The sequence below is a fragment of the Gopherus evgoodei genome, chromosome 3 (genome assembly GCF_007399415.2).
Source record: "Gopherus evgoodei ecotype Sinaloan lineage chromosome 3, rGopEvg1_v1.p, whole genome shotgun sequence".
NCBI lineage: Eukaryota > Metazoa > Chordata > Testudines > Testudinidae > Gopherus > Gopherus evgoodei.
The window spans coordinates 221,051,386-221,078,468 of record NC_044324.1 but is presented as its reverse complement, the minus strand read 5'-3'; the positions used below and the strand labels follow the sequence as shown (position 1 = coordinate 221,078,468).

At 39.7% G+C, this 27,083-nt stretch overlaps 1 protein-coding gene across 3 annotated transcripts in view; it reads right to left on the bottom strand.

Annotated features, from left to right (window-relative positions):
• The window catches only part of MAP4K3 (mitogen-activated protein kinase kinase kinase kinase 3), a 144,810-nt gene that overhangs the window by 17,232 nt on the left and 100,495 nt on the right, over positions 1 to 27,083 (bottom strand). For 2 of the 3 annotated variants that reach the window (XM_030558134.1, XM_030558135.1), the window contains 11 exons: positions 23,879 to 23,991; positions 18,203 to 18,244; positions 17,403 to 17,487; positions 16,034 to 16,113; positions 15,163 to 15,223; positions 14,958 to 15,075; positions 8,797 to 8,855; positions 5,966 to 6,069; positions 4,864 to 5,035; positions 609 to 677; positions 424 to 516 (listed from right to left, as the gene is read on the bottom strand). In XM_030558134.1, the coding sequence (XP_030413994.1) occupies positions 424 to 516; positions 609 to 677; positions 4,864 to 5,035; positions 5,966 to 6,069; positions 8,797 to 8,855; positions 14,958 to 15,075; positions 15,163 to 15,223; positions 16,034 to 16,113; positions 17,403 to 17,487; positions 18,203 to 18,244; positions 23,879 to 23,991 (996 nt within the window). Of the gene's footprint in view, positions 1 to 423; positions 517 to 608; positions 678 to 3,053; positions 3,187 to 4,863; positions 5,036 to 5,965; positions 6,070 to 8,796; positions 8,856 to 14,957; positions 15,076 to 15,162; positions 15,224 to 16,033; positions 16,114 to 17,402; positions 17,488 to 18,202; positions 18,245 to 23,878; positions 23,992 to 27,083 lie in introns of those variants that run through there. The other variant, XR_003999797.1, reaches the window with a different exon arrangement.

Sequence of the window (27,083 nt, the reverse complement as noted above, 5' to 3'; positions counted from 1 at the left end):
ACTTCTTCGGATGCACAGAATGGAACACACAGACAGGAGATATTTATACATACAGAGAACATGAAAAGGTGGAAGTGTGGGTCATCTTAATTATCACTTCAAAAGTTTTTTTTCTCCTGCTGATGCTCCCTCTTCTCAATTGATTAGACTCTTCCTGTTGGTATGCATACTTCCACCTTTTCCTGTTCTCTGTATGTATAAATATCTCCTGTCTGTGTGTTCCATTCTATGCATCCGAAGAAGTGGGCTGTAGCTCACGAAAGCTCATGCTGAAATAAATTTGTTAGTCTCTAAGGTGCCACAAGTACTCCTGTTCTTTTTGCGGATACAGACTAACACGGCTGCTACTCTGAAACCTATCTTTAGCATTGAGTGCCAAATTAAACAAGCTACACCAAGTTTAGTCCAAAAACCCACACTCACCTATTGATTCAATCTGGAAATCAAACGTGAGCTCTGATGAGAGTTTTCGGCTAGATTTTAATCTGCCTTGTAGATTTACTATTTTTATACAGCCTAGAGAATAAACAAGAGGTGTCACTTAGCCATTGCTCTCAAACAAGTGACCTAATTTGAATCTGTATATTTGGTTCATAACTAAAACTTACAATCCAGACACACTAAAATGGTATCTCTTTCCAGCTGTGTTAAATGTACAACGCTCGCCTGCGTAGTGTCTATAACAAAAATAATTACAGTTAATTTATATACAACACAAATTACCATCACATTTGAATGTGGAGATTCTGAAGTTCAAAAGGACTTAAGGTACTGTTGTATTTTCAATTACAGGAAGATTTTCTTACCAGGGAAATTTCTCTTCTCTTAAAAAGGCATGTCCACTTACCCAACTTGTTGGCTGTGATGGAGGCAAATGAAGCTGTAATATTAAAGTATTAATATTACAAAGCAAACTTATGTTTATGTTGCTGTCCACCGTCACCTCTTTGTCTTTCACTATTTTTGCTTTCCATAAAATATGTGTGTTTCAGATTATTTCCTCCAGATGTGTTGGTTTGCATTTTTCCAACTGGAATGCTGCTCTAATTCTTCTGCCATTGTTTCTAAATCTTGATCGGACTTTTCAACTTGTTCTCAGTCCTTGCTACTGTTTGCAACTTCTCCTTCATCTTCAGATTGTATATGCTATTTACAAATTGTTAATGAAGACGGTTTGAACAAAGGAGAGAGAGAGCGAGTAACCTTTCTTCCACATTAGAGCTGCAGTGGTCTCCATCACAGAAAATGGGGGAGATCTGAACCACAAGCTCAGATCAGTGGACATGCCAACTCAAAAGACAAAATATAATTTATTTTATCAAGATATGATACAAAGCAACTCTTGCTAATCTGGTATCTATACCACAGCATTCTAGGAACTTTTCATACAACCACGTGAGAAACTAATTCAGTTTCTATTAAAGATGAGACATTAAAACATGTTACATAAAATACTAAAAGCAGCTATGAATCACTCTTAATTAAGAACATTTTAGCCCCATTTAAAAAAAAAAAGTCAAATCCTTGGTCCCGCATAAGATAAAAAAAATGAAAGAACTCCACCTATGGGGCAGTAGAAATGTGCTCACTGAGGCAAGTCTCCTGACCTGGTTACTTTTGAGTTCAAATTTGAGATTTAGATTTTTATCACAACCTTTACTGCAATCTGGATCGGCATCTGAACCAAAGTGGTGAAAAACTGGTCTTAGAATATTTCTGCCATTTCTATCCCCTCAGCCTGGCTCCCTGACTCACTATTGGATTCTGGGATTGGGGCCTATTATTTTCAGTAGTATTAATAATTAGTAATACTTAGCTTCTATATAGTTGAGAAGCACAATACAATTTTATTGTAAATACTTCTCTCTTTCACTTTTACATAGACAAATTGTACTCTGATCCCAATGGATACTCTCCTATTTTTGTATTAAACACTCCACCTGCAAGAGTCTCGTCAAAGCAACTGTCCCTTCAGCTGGGTGAGCTGTGACTTCCCCTCCAGTGAACTGCAGTCACCCTTAAACAGCTGGAGGAGTCACTCCAGCGAGTCAAGACATTACCCGCCTTCCCACAAAGCTGAACAGACTGGCCTCAGTGAGGCCTGGAGTACAACCCTGCACATGAGTTAAAGCACTAATGATTCAGCCTAGACCAAGGGCTTGTCTACACTTACACGCTGTGGTGATTGATGTGTTGGCGGTTGATTTAGTGGGTCTAGTGAAGACCCACTAAATCAACTGCCAAACACTCTCCCGTCGACTCCTGATCAAAAAGAGTAAGGGGAGTCGATGGGAGAGCGTCTCCTGTCAACGTTGCATAGTGTGGACCCCTCAGAAAGTAGATCAAAGCTATGTCGATTTGAGTTACGCTATTCATGTAACTCAAATTGCATAGCTTAGATCGACTTTTCCCTTTAGTGTAGAAAAGGCCAAAAAAGATTTTAAAACAGTAATAATATCTGTGTAAAATCAAATTAAATGGTGGAAAGAAATGTGCAGTACAAAGTATGAGAGTATTTTCATGGGCAATTTTTCTAGTTATGATATAGCGAGAAAAAGTACCAGTTCAACAATATTAAAATCTATTCTTTCATATTTCAAAAGATTTGTTTTAATCTAAAGCATTCTCACATCTGATGAAAAATGGGGAAAATACATAACAGTGCATCACAGCCTTTCATGGCAACAAGCCTGGGATGACATCAGAACCAGAACCTACTGTGGTACTGTCTTTGGTGTCAGTGTAGGAGGCGGCTGGGAACTTCATTTTCTCTTTGCTGCCTTTGCCCCCTTGATTATGAGAGAGGACTCCTCACTCTGTCTTCCTCTCTAATTTTTTGGACAAAGAACTCCAGTCTCAGCCTTCTGTCCATGAAGGGAACATGGTAGGCTGAGAGGCTGCTGTGTTCTTGGTGCTGGTCAGGCACTGGGTGCTCTTACTTGAGAGTGTGGAGAGCAGAACTGAGAGCTACTGAAAATGTAATACATACCATTCTCCCTGTGACTTAGCTGCCAGAACCAGAGGGATGGGGGAAAAGAAATTAAAAGAGCTACCTCTTCACCACCACCCCCAGGGTGTGTGTTCTTTGCCATTGCATAGGAATTGAGTTGGCTCTGCCTAAGACCACACACAGTGAAGCAATATGTCACGTGGGAGTCTCACTCACATACCATCAGGCATAATTGTCTGTGGAGAAAAATGCACTTTCAGAGCCAATAATTTGGCCTGTCAGTCACAAGAAGGTGTATGCATTTTCTGACTCATGATCATCACACAAATGGAGCAAAGACAATTATTTTGTAGCATATCACTTTAAAACATTTCCAAACAAATGCCAAATATATAAAAAATAATCATTTGGTGCAAGCTATTTAACCGCCACACACTGTATACTTTTCTCTCTTCTCAAAGAGAGTTTTTGACTATGTTCTCAATGTCCTGTCAGCAGAGGACAGTGGAGACTGATTTAACCATGTGGTTTAAAGCACTGCCAATATAATAAGGAAAGAAGACCTGACAACAATACAGATGCACCAGAAGGACATACAAAAGACTAAAAAAGAATTCTAATGAGGACAGGTGCAGTAATTCAGAGAAGTGTTAAACCGTCCAAGTTAAAAAACAAAAGGTATTAAGGGAATAAAGATTTTACATTTACAGAGACATATCATTGATGCAGACAATACTGAAATAAGACTGAATACAAAGGGTACATTTTTAAAGAGTTGCTTTTCAGTGTTCTACTTTCATCAACTATATTAGGAGCTACATAACCCCATGTACCAATCTGAAAATGGTCCTCAAAGTTCACACACGCACGTATTACAGTATTAACTGGCCATACACTGCAGCACTACCACTGATAACAGTAATTCGTGTAGTTGCACTTCTATGTACATCAGAAGTTACTCAGATATTCATTTAAGCAGCAAGAAAGTCAACAGAAATCTTTCTAGTGAAAATAGCATTTTTAGTGAGCTCCACAGGATCGTATCAGTGAGGTTTATGCAAAAGTACTGAGGGATGGCAACTTACAAGCTCACCACAGATCAATGGGAGTGCACCATATTACCTTCTGCCCTGGCCACAGTGATAACTAAAGCCCTGAGACAGTTACTTACTGCTTCTGCATTGTGGGGCTGGGATCGGGACTGGGACCAGGCTCATGACGGCAACTGGTTTTCAAGAGGGTGGGGAGCAATCCAGAAAAGCTGTCTCTCCACCACCCAATTTTCATCTTAAGAGTTTCTGCTGCTGCCTCTGTGCACTAGCTCCTCATCCAAATGGCACTCTTGCCAGCCACAGGATCAAAAATAAGTGGTGGCTTCCGGATGCAAAGTACAGGGCACATATCCCTTCCCTCCTCTCAATATTCATGGGAAGAGGAAGGGGCAAGTACTTCCTTCTTAGCAACAGCAAGGTAACTGCCATGTTGAAACATGCTCCCTGCATTTGGCCCACAACATCTCATACCAACTGCCTGAGAAGGCAGTCGGCCTGAAATTCTATTAAAATCCATTAAAAACACTGTCAAGAGAACAATGAAATTGCAAAGTGATGTGCATAATTCAAGAAGGGCCTAATTTATGGAAACACAAGCAGCTTTTATTCTGTCCCCTGTGTGTTCCACTCAAGCATTCCCAAAAAAATTCACTCAGTCAAAAATCTGAGCCTGGAAGGTGAAAGTCAGAGAGAGTTATGGACAACTGGGAGTCCACTTTAGGCGGAAACCCCAATGTAACTAATTATGGGACATTGTGTCATTTCCATAATGGAAACTATGGAACCTAGCTGTTACTAGTGCTCAAATTATAATAAAGTAAAACAGCAAATAATGTGGGAATCCAATCATAATGCACAAACCTGTTTCTGTAAACCATGAAGAGGTAGAATTTGGGTTGACAGTCTCAAACTTTACCACCTGGTTGAAGTCTCTCCCTCTACTGACACCAACACAAACTAAGGGGAATTCTTGTTCAGGTACTACCAGCATTTCAAACAATCTCAGTGGACAAGGTACAGGGAAATCTATGTGCTAGATTAAGAAACAAAAAAACAGTTAGATAAAGGCAAACAAGTTAAAAAGCAAATAATTTAGTACACATCATGATTAGTCATTTAAACAGCACGGTAAGTTGGATAAAGTAGTTTTGCCATTCATAGTTAGCACACTTATGTAACATCAAGCTTTTTCCTGGGATCACAGTAATTGGCAGATGCGGGAAAATCTGATTTATGAAGATTTAGGTTCTTCATGTGGATTTTGTTATTAATATCCAGAATATGAACTTTCACTATCATTTTTCTTATGGCTGCTTACAGGAGAGAGCCCAGATCCTCTGAGTGACATCACCAGTTGGGAGGCTTAAAACTTTTGTTAACCCAGCTGACCAGACTGTGGGTGCTGCCTGTCCAAGAAAGATGAAGCACTGTGGCCTCAATCCGGCAGATGTCAGCTGGGAAAAGCAATTATTTGATTTTGGCGCACTCAAAGAGTCACACAGTCCAAAACAAATGAGTCATCTTCTCTCTTTAGGTTGGCATCCAGTGAGAACTATCAATGTTCTCTCCTCAATTTTCCCAAGGCTCTGCCCATTGATTAGCCAGAACATTCTGACTGTATAACTATAAGATAACACTTACAGATAGAAAAAAAATCAACCTTTACACTGGGTATGTGCAGGGAAAAAGGCTCTAAATAATGTTTAGTTGGCATCTAGCAAATGTTTGGGACATTTTAAACTGGTATTTTTCAAATGATGTAAAATGAATTTTACTTTCAAAATGAGTTAAGCAGAAGTGAACAGAAAATCTTATAGGGACATAAGAAATTATTTACATTTTGGTTACTCAACTAATTTTTTGCAAGATAAAAGCATCTGAAAATCAACATTTTGTATTAAGAGGTTGAGTCCTAAAAGGAAGGTAGTACATCTGCTTGTGGACATCTTATTGTAATGTTTACCTTAATTAACATAAACTTCTGCATCAGTTCAACCCATTCTAACAACACGATGCTAGACTGTAGTGCTCCGCAAAGGTATTTGTGGCCTGTGTAAGGATTCCTCACTGCCAAGAAAGAAAAGGCAAAGTTAGTTGCTTAGCACAAACATTTCACATCTAATTTAACAGAGCCTTTGCAATTCTGAAAATGCCAGATGTGAAAAGGGACTCTGAAAGTCAGTTTTCAAACTACATACAACCCTTAGATTTTGGGTTCCTAGGCATGTCTTAAGAGTTTGGAAAAAGCAGCATATAGTAGGTGCTATCACAAACATCATAATAAAATCATATTTTATATACCCAGCTTGTTTTAATACAACTGACTGAAGGTTTTTGACTGATAAACAGGACTTAATACTTTAGGGCTGCCTACCGGATAGTTCTAGCACAGACACTGACAGTCAAAGCTTCCCATTTCGGAATGTTGGTGTGCCCCAACTATTTTTTAATCATCATAAGGAAACCTCCTCTAGTGTTAAGACTTTGAAGAAAGGTGCCAATTATAATGGTTGTTCTTATGACAGTGACATTTATCCAACATGAACTGAACAGAGGCCAGCAATCATTTAACAATTTACCAGTCATTACCAACTGAGAGTCACTCAGTAGCCTTTCAGCCGCTCGTGTTCTAAACCAGGTTCCAGCAAGAGATCGGAAATGAAAGGCTCCCTATATCCACTGTCAATTCTTTAACTATCCAGTTTCCCAGGAAGCTGAATTTTAATTACAAAGTTGGCCTAAAAATGTAACACTCAGTCTATTTTGCACTAGTACCTAAAATTCAATTAACACATTACTTAATCTTACACCTTGACTGAAATTAAATAGGAAGGATATCAGTCATCACAGTTTTCATTAAAAACTGCTTTTCTTATAGCTTTTATCACTACTCAATTAAAAAAATCTTTATTTAAAAAGAGAACAAGAAGTGCTGCACTGAAAAGTCAGGAAATGCTATAAGTTGTGTGCAATGCCTGAACTGTGCAATTTCATTACATTACAAACTAATTACATGATCACATTATTAAATCATCAACCATATGATTAGAGCTGTACAAGACATAAAATGATAAAGTCTCTGTCCCAAGGAACTTACAATCTAAGGGTCTAAGCTAACTGATGTGATCTTGGGCTAGATTTACAAAGGCATTTAGAGGCCCAAACCCACTGTGGTTTACAGAACTGCCTATCTCTCACTGACATTCAATGTGGTTAAGTGGATGAAATCCACTAAGACTACCCTCCTCTCTTGAAATTCCACTAGATGCTTATCTGCATCTATAGGCACCTAAAAATACCATTTTAAATCTGGTCCCTTGTGCAACATCTCAGTTAACTCCATCAGTAAAGCAAGGACAATGATACTTGCCTGTTAAAGTAAGGTTTAACTCAGTAATGCAAATTATGAAGTGTACATAATTACTAACACCAGTATGTGGAAAAGATGAGACTAGAATACAGTCTCTTTTTGACTGTCACTTCAGTGCTGCATCCGCTGGGCCAAAGGGTACAACACCCGTGTCCCGTCACAGGTTCTGTTCCTACCACAGGGGAGATTCTCTACGGTCTAGTCATTTTTAGACGTTTATTCATCCATTTGGTGGTGATAAAGCTCTTCGAGCGCTGCAGACAGCAGCACAGCCACATGCTAGCTATCTGCTGCGTCGTGCATGCACTCTTCTGACAAACGAGACAGGGTTACCATGACCACCATATGATTACAGTGTGGCATGCTAACACCTTCTCTGTTCAGCACTGGAAGAGAAATCTTGTAAAATCTGTCTGGCTGAAAGTTACATTGATATTCATGAAGAGCCTATAGGAGCTTCATATCTAGTCAGATTTTTTTTTTCCTATTATTCTTCTGCCAGCAGGTCAGAAACTACACCTTTCAGTGGTTCAGTATATTGTTTTTTAACATTATATTGAGGCCTCAATCAGGCCAAGGCCCTTTCATGCTAAGCACTGTACAAACATATAGTAAATGACAGTCCCTACCCTGAAGAGTCTACAATCTAAATGGCAAGACATAACAGGTAGATGAGAGAAACAAGTGATTACTTAGGTCAGAGAAACTGAAAATGTTTCATCGCGTTCTATACAACAGGGACCTGGGTGCTGCAGTGAGTGATTCAAGACCACCCCACTCCACCTCCACACTCTACAGCTTGTGTGGAGAGCTCATTCAGCAAATAATCTTCCTGCCTTTTATGCACATTTATTGAACAGTAACTTTTCACAGTTTGTATCTCCCTTACACTGCGGTGCTGATTCAGTGGTTGGTGCACTGGACCCTTACTGTACTTTTGTCTGGTACTATCTTTAGAGAACCAATGCTGCCCTCGTAGATCTTTCTAGCACCCCACGAGAATTTAAAACAAACCCCTCCCAGTATCGGTCAATAATAACATGAACTGCGGTGGACTCACAATGGTCAGTATTAGAAGTCATGGTCCATGACCTGATGCTTCCTGTACGTCGCTCCGCCGGAGAGACTGAGGTTTCTCGAGAAACCGGACATGCATTCTGCTGTTCTGAATTTGTTGTGAAATGTGAATAATTGTGAGGGGGAAAAGAGGAAGTTTTCACTTCCTATAAATGTGAGGGCTAATCTGGTTGAGTTTACTACCTGTAGATGTCTACAGCTTCTTTCTGCTGACAGGAGAAACGTGACAGCCTGATAAACATTCTTCTAGCCTTTGTTCCTCCCCAGGTAGTGACTCATTACAAATATCTCAACTCTGTAGTCATTTATTCCTCTTACTGACATTTCCACTGTACATCTTTACTTACCAACGCAACACTTCTGACACCATTTGGTTTCTGGAATTTTTGTAGACACTGCAAACTTCCTAAAGGATATAAATAAGAATTATTAATTCAATAAAACAGACTGAATCAATCTGCTTCTTAGAAGGACGTTTAATAAGGGAATGATATTCACTGAAAAAAAACTAAAATAAGAGAACTATTGTACTTCACTGTACATTTATCTTCCTCAAACCAGTATGTTTGGCACCTAGACATACATTACGGTGGGTCTTCCCCATTAAGGTTCAGATATAGTTCAATCAGATTTACAGCAAGTAGACCTATTAATAACTGCCTCCCAGAATATCTTACTCAAATAGTTGTAAAGGCACAGCAAGAACTGGTTTTCCTAAACAGGAACTCTCTCAGCAGTACTTTGTATGGCTACGAGGGGAGAAGACTGCTTTTGTCAAGGTCAGAGAAAATTACAGTAATAGAGAAGTAAGATGATGAGAGCCTGGACAAGAGTTTAAGCTGTATGGATGTTAGGAAACATTTCAGAGATGTTATTTAGAAAGAATTAGCAAGATTTAAGCATAGCCAGAATGTGAGGATCTGGAGAAAGAGAAGAACTAAAGATAATGCCCAGGTTATGAGCCTGAGAGATAGGCAGGTTGTCCACTGTGCTTGAGAAAGAAGGGGTGAGGGAGGATGTAAAGGGAAAATTCAGGCCATGTTGAATGTAAGCTGACGGCTAGGCATCCTCACTGAGATATCAAAGACAAGCTGAGATTTTAGTTTGGACAGGAGACAGGTCCACAGTAGAGAGATAAATCTGTGACTCATTCACATAGAAATGGTAGTTCAATTTGAGTTTGCAGAGGAGATTACCCACAGACAAGCTGTGGAAGGAGAAGAGAAGGGGGCCAAAGATCATAGGTGCCGACTTCCTCTCTTTCTGTGGGTGCTCGACCCCTCTCTCTGCCCGTTCCACCCCTTCCATGAGGCCCTGCCCCTGACCTGCCTCTTCCCACTCCTTCCCCATCCCCATTCCAACCCCTTCCCCAAAGTCCCCACCCAACTCTGCCCCCTCCATGCCCCTATTTCAACTCCTTTCCCAAATCCTCACACTGGCCCCGCCTCCTCTCCTGAGTGTACTACATTCCCACTTCTCCCGCCCCCTTCCCGGAGCATGCAAACAGCTGTTTGGCAGCAGCTGGGCGGGAAGCGCTGGGAGGTAGGCAGAGGAGCGGGGACCCCGTGCGCTCAGGGGGAGAGGAGGAGGTGGTGGGGCGGAGGGGAGGGGAGCTTTGCTGCCAGTGGGTGCAGAGCCTATGCCAAAGAGGGAGCCCTGAGGAACCTCCACAGAAAGTTGGGGGGAGAGAAATGAGGAGGATCCTCAGAATGACTCACTGAAAGAGCAATTTGAGAGATGGGAGGAGAAGCAAGAAAGGACTGAGTTAAGCAAGTCAACAGAGGATAAGATAATCAATAAGTATGTGATTGAGAGTTCCAAAGGTGACTGACAGGCTGAGAAGGAGAATGGAGTACCTGTTCCAAGTTGTTCCAGGAAGAGGTTTATTAGAGACATCGTCAAGGACTACTTCAGTGGAGTTCACAAGGCAGAAATGGACAGGAAATCATGATTTCCATAGACTGTAGGGGGGAGGGATAGCTCAGTGGTTTGAGAATTGGCCTGCTAAACCCAGGATTATGAGTTCAATCCTTGAGGGGGCCACCTAGGGATCTGGGGCAAAAATCAGTACTTGTTCCCTTCCAGTTCTAGGAGATTGGAGATATACCTATTTATTCTATTTTATTTTTATTGTAGGGCTCTGCTACCAAATGCTGTGTCAACTAAGTCCCAAATTAAGCATAAAACATTTTGCAAATTTATGTACTGCTTTGAATTTTTCTTTGCTTTCCATTTTTTCTGCTGGTGCATGAACTTTTCTCTGAAGAGAATTCTGCTTTAATTTTACATCAATTTTTATATTGCACTCATCATGGTATTCAAGAACCTCTTGAAGAACATGCTTTGAGGTCTGGTGGAAAGAATTTATCTTGCTATTTACGTACTTTAGATATGCATCTAGTAATCCTCCTGGCTAGTGTGTCCTTCTGATGCCTGTCACGCAAAGGGAAGAAAGCAGCAAAGAGAAATGTGGAATACGTAAATGATTCTGCCTGGCGATGTATGTTTTGCTTGCCCTTCTTTGCAAATTCAGGTTGTTTAACATTTCTTTGGGATGTGATGGGACTTGGCAGGAAGTCTCCTGGCCCTCTGGAGAGTGTATGAGATGTCATCTCAGGCTTGATGTATTTTGGAATTTTCATAGCAACCCCGACCTTGTGAAATTTACAGTATTGGTCCTCTGCTGGTTGTGCCCCCAACTCACGTAGTCTGCTGGCCAAAGTTACAGTATGGGGCTAGGAACAAACAAACTGCATAGGGATATGCAGTGTAACGGTTTGAAAGGTGGCTGTGCTAGATCTTGTAAGACGATATTTTGATTTCAAGGCGATCACAGTGGCTGGTGGGTGTAACACAGCAATGCATGCAGATGACTGCACAGAGGCCTTTCCTGCATCATATAATGAATAAAGCTATGGCTGTTGGTTGTACCTCAAGGTAGCTAAGAATCAGGCCTCCTGATAAGGTTGTTCTTTAGGAAGTTATGTATTGTGAAGTGTTCTGGTGATTCAGTCTGCCTTCTGTGCACTGAATGTTGACTCCACACTGAATTCTCAGGTTTCTTACTGTTACCATTTCTCTCTGTCGCTAACAACATTAATTACATGTCCAGAACACTTCTCTTTTCAAGTATTTTCTTTGGAGCAGCAAGGGTACTATGGCTCATGGAGGACAAAACAGTCCTATAGCCCCTGCTATAGCAGATTTGGTGCAATCAACAAGTTATCTGTTACTGTGTCTGACGTCCAGACTATTTTTAAGAACCTGTCTCCTACGGCCTGGGTAGCAACAAATACAGTATTACTTCTGCTCTCTCATATTTTGTATGATACTTGGTAATAAATATTTTTGGTGGGATTGCATACAGAATTTGCTGTGGACACACCTTAGATAATACATCCATAGCCTCCAGAGCCCCATGTTCTCATACTGAATAAATATTTCCCTACCCTCATTCTCTGGGCTGATAGGAACAGTTTATTTTAGGCTTCAATCTCTCCTCTGGTTCTTCGATAAATATGTCTGAGTCTAATCCTGGGATTTGGTTTACAACAGACACAACCAGAACTTTCCTCAAGGAACAAGCTGTCTGACTTGTTCTCAGTAACTCAAGAATAATTCAAGTGAAGTACAATGGAATAATGAAGTAAAAATCTTAAGCAAATCCACATGTTCCATAGAATCGCTATGGATAGAAATTTCATGCTCTAATAAAAATATAACATTAGGGATCTATTATTGACCACCTGACCAGGACAGTAATAGTGAAGATGAAATGCTAAGGGAAATCAGAGAGGCTATCAAAATTAAGAGCCCAATAATAGTGGGGGATTTCAATTATCCTCATATTGACTGGGAACATTTCACTTCAGGACGAAATGCAGAGATAAAATTTCTCAATACTTTAAATGACTGCTTCATGGAGCAGCTGGTACGGGAACGCACAAGGGGAGAGGCAACTCTAGATTTAATCCTGAGTGGAGCGCAGGAGCTGGTCCAAGAGGTAACTATAGCAGGACCGCTTGGAAATAGTGACCATAATACAATAGCATTCAACATCCCTGTGAGGAGAAGAACACCTCAACAGCCCAACACTGTGGCATTTAATTTCAAAAGAGGGAACTATACAAAAATGAGAGGGTTAGTTAAACAAAAGTTAAAAGGTACAGTGACTAAAGTGAAATCCCAGCAAGTTGCATGGGCCCTTTTTAAAGACACTATAATAGAGGCTCAACTTCAATGTATACCCCAAATTAAGAAATACAGTAAAAGAACTAAAAAAGAGACACCATGGCTTAACAACCATGTAAAAGAAGCAGTGAGAGATAAAAAGACTTCCTTTAAAAAGTGGAAGTCAAATCCTAGTGAGGCAAATAGAAAGGAGCACAAACACTGCCAGCTTAAGTGCAAGAGTGTAATAAGAAAAGCCAAAGAGGAGTTTGAAGAATGGCTGGCCAAAGACTCCAAAGGTAATAACAAAATGTTTTTTAAGTACATCAGAAGCAGGAAGCCTGCTAAACAACCAGTGGGGCCCCTTGACATCAAGATACAAAAGGAGCGCTTAAAGACGATAAAGTCATTGCGGAGAAACTAAATGGATTCTTTGTTTCAGTCTTCATGGCTGAGGATGTTAGGGAGATTCCCAAACCTGAGCCAGCTTTTGTAGGTGACAAATCTGAGGAACTGTCACAGATTGAAGTGTCACTAGAAGAGGTTTTGGAATTAATTGATAAACTCAACATTAACAAGTCACCGGGACCAGATGGCATTCACCCAAGAGTTCTGAAAGAACTCAAATGTGAAGTTGTGGAACTATTAACTAAGGTTTGTAACCTGTCCTTTAAATCGGCTTCGGTACCCAATGACTGGAAGTTAGCTAATGTAACGCCAATATTTAAAAATGGCTCTAGAGGCGATCCTGGCAATTACAGACCGGTAAGTCTAACGTCGGTACCGGGCAAATTAGTCAAAACAATAGTTAAGAATAAAATTGTCAGACACATAGAAAAACAAACTGTTGAGCAATAGTCAACAAGATTTCTGTAAAGGGAAATCGTGTCTTACTAATCTATTAGAGTTCTTTGAAGGAGTAAACAAACATGTGGATAAGGAGGATCCAGTGGGCATAGTGTACTTAGATTTCCAGAAAGCCTTTGACAGGGTCCCTCATCAAAAGCTCTTATGTAAATTAAGCTGTCATGGGATAAAAGGGAAGATCCTTTCATGGATTGAGAACTGGTTAAAAGACAGGGAACACAGGGTAGGAATTAATGGTAAATTCTCAGAATGGAGAGGGGTAACTAATGGTGTTCCCCCAGGGTCAATCCTAGGACCAATCCTATTCAATTTATTCATAAATGATCTGGAGAAAGGAGTAAACAGTGAGGTGGCAAAGTTTGCAGATGACACTAAATTACTCAAGATAGTTAAGACGAAAGCAGATTGTGAAGAACTTCAAAAAGATCTCACAAAACTAAGTGCCTAGGCAACAAAATGGCAAATGAAATTTAATGTGGATAAATGTAAAGTAATGTACATTGGAAAAAATAACCCCAACTATACATACAATATGATGGGGGCTAATTTAGCTACAACGAGTCAGGAAAGAGATCTTGGTGTCATCGTGGATAGTTCTCTGAAAATGTCCACGCAGTGCGCAGAGGCGGTCAAAAAAGCAAACAGGATGTTAGGAATCATTAAAAAGGGGATAGAGAATAAGACTGAGAATATATTATTATATATTATATATTATTATATATTATAATATATTCGTCACATACATGCATCTGACGAAGTGGGTATTCACCCACGAAAGCTCATGCTCCAAAACATCTGTTAGTCTATAAGGTGCCACAGGACTCTTTGCTGCTTTTACAGATCCAGACTAACAAAGCTACCCCTCTGATACCAGTCAACTTGTGGAACTTCTTACCTGAGGAGGTTGTGAAGGCTGGGACTATAACAATGTTTAAAAGGGAACTGGATAAATTCATGGTGGCTAAGTCCATAAATGGCTATTAGCCAGGAAGGGTAAAGAATGGTGTCCCTAGCTTCTGTTCATCAGAGGATGGCGATGGATGGCAGGAGAGAGATCACTTGATCATTGCCTGTTAGGTTCACTCCCTCTGGGGCACCTGGCATTGGTCACTGTCGGTAGACAGATACTGGGCTAGATGGATCTTTGGTCTGACCCGGTACAGCCGTTCTTATGTTCTTAGATCAGAATAAACCTGGTGTGAGTCAGATTCAAACTCAGTCTATCCTGAGAAGAACGTGAAATGTGTACAATTGGAGTTTTCCTTTCAGAGTGTATATTCTCATCTTAATTCATGTGACTTTAAGTGCCTGAACTCTAATTAAGGCTAGTAGAAGTTATTCATAGAGATGAGACTATACGTTCCAAAAACTCCAAATTATTAGGGGTCCCCATTCAGGAGAGGGTCCTGGACTCTCAGAAACAAGATCCTTTACAGAATATTGCTAATACATTTGGTTAATATATATTTACCTGGGGAGTATTCTGTCAGGAAGCTTGTGTGTTGGAATAGATACAGGCAACTTTTGCATTTGCCTTGCATAATCAAAGAGCCCTGGTAAATTATGGGAATAAAGCTGAGAAGCTTTACCTGGAAATTAAAAAACAGAATAAAGCTTAATGCACAAAAAACTTACGATTCTCAGGCATTTACATTAAAAATAGCAGAAAGACTTACCAGATATTGATAATAAGCAATTGTTCATTACATACAACCACGTACATCTTCGGGGAAATAGCTGATAAAGAAAACAAACCAAAATTTACTGCACACAACATTTTGTGTAGTACAATAAATCAATTTATAAGTTAGTATCTGGATAGGCAATACAACATAATTAACGTTGCTATGATTTCTATAGTAGAAAATGGCCTTAGATAAGTTAAACATAGTATTTTCATGGATTTTAGAGTTAATGCACAGGATAAAGTCATAATACATACAAACTTTATATTTTACATACACGCAAAAGTATAGTATATGCATACTTTCCCCTGACCCGGGTTTTATCCTAGAAGAGTGGACAGATTCTTCTCAGGGTTTTTAAATAAGGCTCTCTATTGGCTCCTGGAAAGTTATATATTTCTGATCTCTGTTTTGTCCATTGGAGTTAACAGCAAAGTATAATCAGAGAGGTTAGCTTTTCTTTATCTTTGCCTCACATTTCTAGTCAGTAAGGCATATGAAAGATCAGTTTTATTTTAATTCAGTTCACAAGCAGTTTTATTAATTTTCTATAATTGTGTAAGTATATTCTCCATTGCGACTCTGTGCTTGGCTTTAAGTGTTAGACCAACACTGGATTGTAGGTAGTATAGAAACCAAATGAAACAATTTACACCCGGAAAAATATCAGCCTGAAAGGTGAAAGTCTGACAAGGTTATATGTAACTGAAAGTGAATCTTTAGAACTGAAACAGGTAACTTTAAATGCAGCTGCAGCATGTATAGCTGCATTAAAGCAAAGGGGATATTACGTTATGCAGCACTAGCCTTAATTGCTGAAAAATGACAAGGACTTCACTTTCAAAATTCAAAACAAACATACCTGTTCCATCGATGTTTCATGAAGTTCATTGAGATTCAGGGTGTAAATACCTTCCTCTGCACCAAATATCAAGTATTGATCTGTAAAGGGAGAGAGAAATTAAAATTAACAAATCTGGAGTTAAGGAAAGTGAAAATTATATGAACATGGAGCTGGTTTAGCAAAGCAGTGCTTCATTATCATTAACTGAGGCACTCACATTCATCAAAAGCAGGCAATCTACTTTGTTTAAATTTCCTTAGATCAGGAAATAACAGGAAGTAGCAGTAGTTTAAATTCAAAAAAACAAAACAAGAAGCAGAGGGATTCCCCTTATTTTAGTTCAAAATACTGGCCATAAGAATTACTACTAGAAGAACCTATATGAACAATATAATATATTTAAGTTCCTGCTATTAAGATGAAGCTTAACTCACAATAATATACATCACTTAACAGTTCTATAAGTCTTTCTGCAAGACCCATAACCACTTCATAGGGTGCTTATAATGATGGTACTGACTGACATGTTATAACTGCTCTTCTTTGGGGGCCCCATCGGTTTCTGCAAAATTTAAGATAATTCCACATCTATCCCTCATGGTTACAAAGGTAACCTGAATGTTGGCCACCACTGCATTCTCCTTTTGAGTTTCCAAAGAGTTTCCAAGAGAATTAAAACCATTGTTTGCTGAAAAGTTGGAATTGTCTAATCTAAATGAGGTGTCAACTCCAAAGACTGATTTTGATCACTTAAATTTCAGAAAAGTATTTTGTTGCTGGTCATTTTAGTAGTAGCAGTTTGATAAAATTTCAGGCAAAACTTGAGTCCCATATCACCAATTCGCCCCTCCCCTATAGTCTGACCCCTGTAGCATAGATCACTTCATCCCACACTGAAATATATTTACCTATGATGGAAATAGTGGCAACCTCTCTTTCTGCCCACAACAGATCTGAGAAGTTAAGTGAACAATAATATATCCAATGAAACTACAGGGGGAATTGAGGAAGTCAGGATGTGGCTGTTTGACCAGGACACTAGGGGTAACAGCATTATCTCCTAACCTGGGATTTTTGATTCCCAGAAGCAGAGTGTGTTTTACACCTCAACCAAAAGAATACATGGCACCTCACTTTCATCTGTATGGTAAACTTATTTTATGCAACTAAAAAGTTGCAATCTACATCACATACCTTAAAAGTAAAGGGAATTTACTGTTTTTTAAATCAATGGTTGATTTGAGTTTAAGCAATCCAATAGAGAGAAAATTCCTACATACACAAGTGACACTTTTATAAAGAATTATCTTGATAACTAAACTGAATAGACTATGTTCTTAAAACCTTCAGGAGAGAATAAATAGGATGAAAATACATAATGTACTACCTCTTGTATCTGGATTAATCCATGATGTTGCACAATGAATTTTTAATGGGCACCCATTGAAAACCTTTGAAAAGCAAGCACCCATCTGTGAAAGTAAAATATAAGCCATTTAGAACAGTGAATTTGATACTTTATATCAACAGGCATTCAGAAAAATACTAATTATGTATTTCAAATGACACAGTTTTTGCCTTATTGAAGGGGTAAAAGAGTTAGGGGCCAGTTTATTTAATTTTTTTTCCTATCGGAGTGATTTCATCCCCATTATTTTTTTTAAATAAAGCCAGTCACAGTTTCTTTGCCTCTCATATATTTCTGAATTAACATATTTCAAGACCTGCCAGTTCTGGTAACTGATTACAACAATGTCTACTTATTGCAGCATGAGAGGAAACTGAAAAAGGTTCTTTGTGAAATATGGGAGTATGATTAAAAAAAATCACAGTAGTCTCAAGAGTGTCCTCTTATTTCTGAAATATTTTACAAATTTGAAATGTCATTAGTTGTTGCATAAATCACCCCTCACATTTTTATTTCAAGAACTTTCTTAAAACTCAATCTGTTCTGAAATGCAAATCTTAAATGATAGGTATGCTTAATGATATTGGCTTTCAAATATTTTACTTTTAAAAAAAACTGTTGTGACAACTATCTAAACCAATTGTTCAATTAGATGTTTGTTTTTTTAACAGACATAGAACTTCACTGAATATTCAGATGATTTTTTTTTTATTTAATACAAAAAACATTTCTATGCCATATTCAAAATTAGTTTGGCTGGTCCAATATTATATACTTACATGGACTTTAGGTGTGGGTGGAAGGCCATTACTAATTGGTTTCTAGAAAAAATATTGTAAACTTAGATTAATTTTGTTTTTAGTGAAATGTGTATAGCTATTAAAATAATAGTGTACAGATTAAACATTAAAATATCTTTTCTGAACAGTCAGATAGTGCATAAGTAACTTAGTAATTGTGAGTATGACTATATTAGATGAAACTGACAAGCCAATATTTATTCATTTATCTGCATAAAAGACATCCACCAGTGGCAAACTCCATGCAAATTTTTAAACACAAATATAGACATGCTGTACATTTTCAAGTTTAATACTGCACTCATTTAATGAGATGCACTAAATAACTACAAGAATACTCCAGTTTTTATAGAATTTGTATGTGAACTTGCTAACCTTCCTTGTCTGTTGATGATGCCAATTCCCCCACCTCCTACAGAGGAATTACTGTTCTAGTGAAATTCATCTATTATGATTTCTTAATCTCAATATCCCATAACTTAACTTCTATATAATTTCTTACATATTTTTTTTCAAATTAGAGATGTGAAAGAACACTAGAGTGTCATCATCCATTATTACAAAGCTTATGAGCCTTAGTATTATAATTAGCTGTTCAACATTCCAAACAGTTGCTTAATGTAAACTCTGCTTTATTAAATTATGTTTCAGCATTCCACACATTGTTTATTCTATACCAAAACTATTTCATAAGCATCAAGAATACTTATTTCTTTCAGTGCAGAGATATTTCAACCAACAATTATCTCCTTTTTAAAGCTGTGAGCTGCTTCAACTACAAAACTTGAAAGGGACACAGTTAGCTGTAAGTCTAGATGATTTCAAAAGATGAGTTACAAGCAGTTTCAGGGGCTATACTTATCTGAGTTTCCCCACCAATATTTATGGTTTTAAAAATCAGATTTTAACTCTTTAAAATGTTCTCCCTCCACCCCTTATTGTTCTGATAATTCCTCTCCTCTCCCCCCCCCCCCCAAACAAACAAAAAAACCCTCAAACCTGACTAATGGCAACATTTTACAGAAGCAGCCCAATTTTAGGCCACAAATTGAGACATCTTGAACCTGACTTTCAGAAATGTTGAACACTCATCTCCCATTAGCTTCAACTGGAGTCAGAACTAGGTACTGAGCCAGTCTGAAAATCAAGCCCAAGGTTTCAAGTTGGGATGCAGAAACTGATACCCACTTCTGAAAATTTTGATCTAAATGACTACACAGGAGAAATAATGAAATGATTATTACACACAAAAAGGTGTCAAAATACACGACAGCAAACTAAAAAAAGTATTTTTCCTCCCAGACTTCTTTCCCCAAATTTCCCCTCTTCTGCTGTCCTCATCCACCATCTTTCTTTCTCTTGTCTCTGATATTTGCTCTCTCCTGGCCCTGCTCCTCATAACTCTGCTTCTCCTATGTCTCTTCTTCCACGTCCCCCATGCCTCGTCCCTTTTCTTCCATAGCAAGAGAGGAAATCTAGGAAAAGACCAAGAAGTTCCCATGCAAGGCCTCTCAGCAGCTGCTCCGACAGTGCTCACTAGCTTGGTTCCCTCCCGAGCTGGCAATTTGTTGTGATAAAGGCTGCCAGTGCTAGAAAAGGACCTGGGCCGGCAAGGAAAAAAGCAGAAGGTCAGAACAACATTACAAGTAGATTAGAAAAAGGGATGCATGGCTGAAGACTGAAATATTTACTGTCTTATTTGAGTGAGTCCATATTCCATAGTGACCATCTCTGTGTGGGTGTGGAAGAAGCTTTCAGGTGTCTTTCTCCCAGTGACAGCACTAGGCACACACTAGTGTCAACTGCAAGGTGTTTATTTTGCGCTGGTAAACACTCTGAATACAAGCAAGCGTTGAACAACAAACTCACTTGCTCTGAGCTGCATGGACAGAGCAGTAGAATCAATACAAGGTGGTTCCCATGGGCAAATCCTGGGTCCATTTGTCTAAAAATCCTTGGAAAATACAGGAAACCACAGAATATCTGTGACAGTTGAAAGCTAGTCTGCTGTAGTGGCTCAAAGGGAGAGAAGGGATCTCAGTAAGCTGGAGTCCAAACTACACAGGACTTACGTCAAAATGATTAGAGTTAAACTTGAAAGCAAACAGGATGCTAAGAGAACTACGGTATATATGTCAATAATGTAAAAGCTGTGCATATACAGTATTTTAATTTGAATGGAATATTTATAAACAGCTAAATACATTGCGTTACTGAGTTCTTGTTGGACATCAGTTTTGTAGTTTGTACGTAAAAGATTTTATTCTGTAGGCTTGAGAGCCTCAGAAGTTCATTAATTGCTAAGGGGTAAAAAGCACACAGTTAATAGATAGAAGCTTTCAAAATGGAATTAGGTCCAAGTATGCCAGAATACATAAAAGGCACACAACTTTAAAATTGCATTGTTTAAACAATTTTTTAAAAACATATTTGTTTCTACCCTCACTCTGGATTTTTGTCTTCACTACTGTTACCTCAAGTTCTAATTTGAGTCCTGTCCATGAACAAACACCCTTAACTCAGGTGTGGTGGTGCTTTTAATTGGAGCTGGCAGGCCCACCAGGGGTATAGAATAAAGCTGGAGTTAGCAAAACTCACTTGTCAGCTGCTAATAGAACCTCTGTGCAGCATGGACAGAGAGTAGCTCTGCTTGCATGCTGCTAGTCCTCCAATGCCTTCCTGCAATTCCTCCCCGGGGCCCAGAAAGGACAGACAAGTTCTTCCACAATTTGCTGGGAAACAATTAACACAGCAGCTCAGCTTACTGCTAAGTAAAGATCCCTGGGAATTTTCCCAGAACAAGCAATTGCAGGGCCAGTATGGACATAGCATCGACTGTGTTATTTTGCACTGTGGCCACTCTCACTTGAGCTAGGCTACCTTGCGAGGAGTAAATTGAGTACTGATAACCTGAGTAAACTCTGCAATGAAGACAAACCCTTTAAAATGTAGGACTAAAAAAATCTGTCAGCAAGAATAAAAAACCTCAAGAGCTCCAGCTCACCCTCCATTCTGATTCCTCACTGGTAACTCTTGCATATCTCCAAATTCTCTCCCCACCTACTGTGGAATCCTTCCTGTCACTCTTTCAGTTCTTTCTTGAACTCCATCCCCAGTATGGCCAAGTCAACTTCCCCACCCTAAAATGCCTTCTCTGCTGGATCTGGTGCTGCCACTTCTCTAGTACTGAATAACTGCTGATACTGAAGTGTCATATATTATCAGTTTAGCCCCAGTAAACAGACACTTTGATTTTAACCTTTTCCCCAGAAGATCCATTTAATTTACTGTAGAAATGGCTTGATTATATCCCTGTTAAGAACAATTCTCTCCATTGTCAAGCAGCAGTTAAACGGCAATCCAAAGCTAACCAGTCTGGGGAGAAAAATGCTATGACTGTATATGACCTTAATTGCGCACTATGATCCTCAATAGCCCCCACAAACTGCAGAGGATTTATGCATATTTTCTTCTCAACTCTAATACAGTTTATATATAGCCCTAGATGTATACATTACGTGTAGAAATTACTCAAGACAATCCTTGGCACATTGATAGGAAGACAGAATTAAGGATTTGCATGTATTCAGAAACTCGTATCTGCTACATCGCAATGAAACCTGCTTCTAGCAGACAGTCATTCAGAAAGTACAACAGAACCATGCTAATCCACATCATTTTATAATCCACACAAAAAACTCCCTATCTCGCAGCAAAGATGTCATACCAGACCGTGTTGCAGTGAAATGTTAAATTCCTCAAAATATCATTTTTTACACATTATTAAGTATCAAATGATTAAAGTCCAAATTGCAATAATCAATGTAAATTAAACTACATTTTCCTTGGTTTACCAATTATTTTTTGTTTCATAGCCAGTAGATAGTAAAATTCATTAATCTACACAATCTCTCCTCATCATTAATATGAATTATTGAGGTTCTACTGTACTGTACAGACAGGACACATCACTAAGGTTTCACACAGAAAAACAAATCTTGAATGAACAATATTTATTACTTGTAATAAATGACAGCTCCTAGTAGCATTTAAAAATAAAATTGGCATTAATGTTGACTGCTTAAATTTAGATAAAAACTGTAGCATGATTAAACAGTTTGGCCAAAATGTTTTAGACTTGTAAGACAAAATCCATTTAACAGACATCAAAACTTGAATATACGAAACAAATCAATAACCATAGAATCATAGAAATGTAGGACTGGAAGGGACCTTGAGAGATCATCTAGTCCAGTTACCTACACTGAAGCAGGACTAAGGATTACCTAGACCATCCCTGACAGGTGGCTGTCTAACCTGCTCTTAAAAACCTCCCTTTGTAATTTGTTTCAGTGCTTAACTACACTGACAGGAAGTTCTTCTAATGTCTAACACCTAAATCTCCCTTCATGCAATTAAAGCCCATTACTTCTTGTCCTGTCCTCAGTGGTTAAGGAGAACAATTTATCACCCTCCTCTTAATAACAACCTTTTTTATACATGAAGATTGTTATGTTCTCCCTCAGTCTTCTCTTCTCCAGACTAAACAAACCCAATTTTTTCAATCTTTTCTCATAGGTCAGGTTTTCTAGCCCTTTAATTATTTTTATTGCTTTCCTCTGGTCTTTCTCCAATTTGTCCACATCTTTCCTGAAATGTGGTGCCCAGAACTGGACACAGTACTCCAGTTGAAATCTTATCAGTATTGAATAAAATGGAAGAATCACTTCTTGCATTTTGCTTACAAGACTCCTGCTAATACACTGCAGAATGATATTTGCTTTTTTTACAACAGTATTATATTATTGATCCATATTTAGTTTGTGATTCACAATAACGCTTTGATCTTTGTCTATAGTACCCCTTCCTAGGTAGTCATTTCCCATTTTGTATTTGTGCAACTGATTATTCCTTCCTAAGTGTAGTATTTTGCACTTGTTCTTATAGAATTTCATCCTATTTATTCAGACCATTTCTCCAGTTTGTCAAGATCCTGTTGAATTCTAAATTGTCTTCCAAAGTGCTTGCAACCCCTCCCAGCATGGTACTGTCCACAAATTTTATGCGCATACTCTCTACTATGGTACTATCCAAATAATTTATGAAGATACTGAATAGAACCGGACCCAGGACACATCCCTGCAGGAACCCACTTGATATGCCCTTCCAGCTTGATTGTGAACCATTAATAACCACTCTCTGAGAATGGTTTTTCTAGCCAGTTGCGCACCCACCTTATCGGAAGTTCGTCTAGGTTATATTTCTCTAATTTGTTCATGAGACAGTATCAAAAGCCTTACTAAAGTCGAGATATAGCCCATCTACTGCTTCCCCCCTATCCACAAGGCTTGTTACCCCGTCACAGAAGGATATTAGGTTGGTCTGACATGGTTAGTTCTTGACAAATTCAGATCGACTGTTATTACCTTGTTTTCTTCTGGGTGCTAACAAAATAGAATGTTTGATTACTTGCTCCACTATCTTACACTTCTGCCACTGCTGCATTTTCTGTTATTGTCTTTCCCTCCTCATTGCGTAATGGGCCTACTCTGTCCTTGGTCTTCAATAAAAGCATGGGCAACTCAATCCAAGGAGTTTTTAAAAAAACAAAAAATTAAAAAAGAGTATAAAAGTAGATTTGAAATCATTACCTACCAGTATTTCCTTCTTTTCTTTCCTTGAAAAATTAGTGTCTCTATTTTCATTTGACTGTTGATGTGGAGATCCTTCTCTGTCACCATTTAAATGTAAAGAACTCACTCCATTACCTTCAAAAGAAACGCTTAAAGTCACAAAAACATAATTTAATCGTCTACAGATACGAATTTGATGGGTCAAATTCTCTGTGGGCATTAACGCCACTGTCTTCAATGGAGTTACACCAGCAAAAAAATTGGCGCATTACAACAGGAAAAAGGGGTTGTAATCAATTTCAATCCTTTCAAGCCCCTAAACAAGGATCAATAAAACTTCTGAAGGTTTTCAGTATGAGATAGTATGAAACAGAGTCATCTTCACTGACTCTCTTTGTATTTACAGCATATGTGGAGAGAAGATATTCACAGATTTAGATTCTCACACTTTTCCCCAAAGAACAGATTTTCCCTTTGCAAACATGGCTGCCAGACCACGTAGCTGCTTCAAAGCAAAATCAGGAGTTGCAAAAGCTCATTCTCTGAAAAGAGAAGCTTATCATATGTATATCTTCATTTAACCACCTACATTTGGAAAATTAGGTATTTTTTCTTTTCTGTTAATTAACAAAAGAATTATATAGCCACAGAACTTCCCCTTCCCCCAAAAACTCTCTCCCTATGGTATTAAATCAGAAGTTTATACATCTACTTTTTAAGCTAAAGTAGCCTGAAAAATCACGAGTCTCGAGAATGTGAATTTTTAAAAGACCAAATTTTAAATGATTAGAACTCATGATAATAAACACATTTATTTGAATATAGTTTAGTTTTCCTCAGGCTATATGCTGAACATTTGGGGCATATAGACTGTTTTTCCTACAAAATAAAGGATGCACTCCCACTTCAAGTACAAAATACACTCTAACCTTATCTAAGGAGTGACTATGGTGCCTCCATTTTTTCATATTATATATATACACACACATACACACATAGAATTTTAATCTATAAATTCTACATAAAACTACCACCAAATTTTGGTCACTAAAAGAAAAAGTTGTGTGAATGTGAGATAAGACGATGTGTTGCTCATGTCCATTCCACATTAGGTGTGAGCGCTCACCACATGCACTGGTGCCAGAAGTTTTTCCCTCAGCAGTATCCATAGGGGAGTGGCTCTGGTGCCCTCTGGAGTGGCGCCTGCATGGCACGGTATAAGAGGCGCCACTGGCTCCCCCCACCCTCAGTTCCTTCTTGCCGGAAACTCCGACAGTGGGGAAGGAGGGTGGGTCGTGGAACGAACATGAGCAACACATCTCAAAGAACACCAGTTACAGAACAGGTAACTGTCGTCTTCTTCGAGTGTTTGCTCATGTCTATTCCATATTAGGTGACTCCAGCCATTCCCGTGGAAGCGGGTAGGAGTTCATGGCTGTGCAGATTGTAATTAATAAAACTCTGCTGAACCCAGCGTTGTCTCTGGCCTGCTGAGTGATGCCATAATGAGACATGAGCGTGTGGACCGAGGACCACGTCACAGCTCTACAGATGTCCTGGATTGGGATGTGTGCCAGGAAGGCTGCTGAAGATGCCTGTGCTCTAGTCAAATGGCCCTCACGATCAGCAGTGGTGGGACCTTTGCTAGCTCGTAACAGGTCTTTATGCAAGAGGTGATCCAGATGGAAATCCTCTGCGAAGAAACCAGAAGGCCCTTCACCCTATCCACTGCAGCAATGAAGAGCTGGGTCAATTTACAGAAAGTTTTGGTACACTCCAAGTAAAAAGCTAAGGCCCTCGGGACATCCAGTGCGTGCAGACGCCTCTCCTCAGCAGTCTGTGAGGCTTGGGACAGAACACTGCCAGAAACATGTCCTGGCTCATCTGGAAGGAAGATATCACCTTCAGTAGGAAGGCTGGGTGAGGCCACAGCTGGACCTTGTCCTTATAAAACACTAAGGCGATTCCGAGGTTACCGCCACCAGGAAAGCGACCTCCAGGACAAGTAAGAAAGAAAAGGGAGCAGGAGCCCAGCAGCTTGAAAGGCGGGCTGGTGAACCTGGAAAGGACCAGGTTAAGGTCCCATTGGAGGACAGGGGACCGTACCTGAGGGTAAAGCCTCTTGAGGCCCCTAAGGAACCAGACAGTCATGTCATGAGAGAAGACCGTCTGACCTTGGATAGGCTGGTGGAACGCGGAGATGGCCGTAAGGTGCACTCTGATGGAAGAATGTGCCAGACCCCAGTTCCTGAGCTGTAGTAAGTAGTCCAAGATGGACTGCACTGAAGAACATGAGGAAGAAATGCCGTGCTCTGACACCCAGCAGGAAAACCTTGTCCATTTGTCCAGGTAAGTTAGTCCTACGGATGGCTTCCTACTTCTCAGGAGGACCCGCTGGACTGCCTCCGAGCAGGAACGCTCCTCCGGGTTTAACCACGGAGCATCCACACTGAGAGGTGTACACTCAAGGTTGGGGTGTAGGAGCCAACCGTGATCCTGAGACAGCAGATCCAGACAGTAGGGAATGGACCAAGGAGGGGCCGCTGATAGGCTCATGAGCGTGCTGAACAAGTGCTGGCAACGGCATGCAGAGGTGATCATGATAACCTGTGCCTTGTCCCTCTCGATCTTTACTAGGACCTGGCTGACCACAGGGATCAGAGGAAACGCGTACAAAAACTGGAGAGTGTAGTCATGTGCCACTGTACTGAGGACCCAGCAGTCCAAACCTATCGCCGACCACGCTGGGAGTAAAAAGGAAAGGTGATTGCAAAAACTGGGGAAACTGGATCCAGGAAATAGACTGGTAGGTCGTCCTCGGGTGTACCCTCAAAACGACTTTTTAGCTCCCTGCTTGAAGCGGGTCAAGCCCGACTGGGCACAGGGTGGGGCAGGTGGTTCGCGCGCCATCTATAGCCCTTAGGCTTTTTCTGCAGCGGGTCCTGCCGGGGCTGGCTCCCTTGCCCCGGGAATGTTGTAGTTTGAACCGCTTACATGCCGGGCTTGGAACACAGAGCCCCAGGGTTTTTAAGGGTGGTTCAGGAGTCCTTCAGCCCATGTAATTTATTGTCTGTTTGCTCTGCAAACAGGGCCTGGTCATCAAAGGGGAGATCCCGAATTGACTGCTGAGCCTCAGAGGACAAACCAGAGAGGAGCAGCCAGGACACTCGGAGATGGCTGATGCCACAGTGCAGGTGGTGGAGTCTGCTGTGTCAGGTGCCACTTGA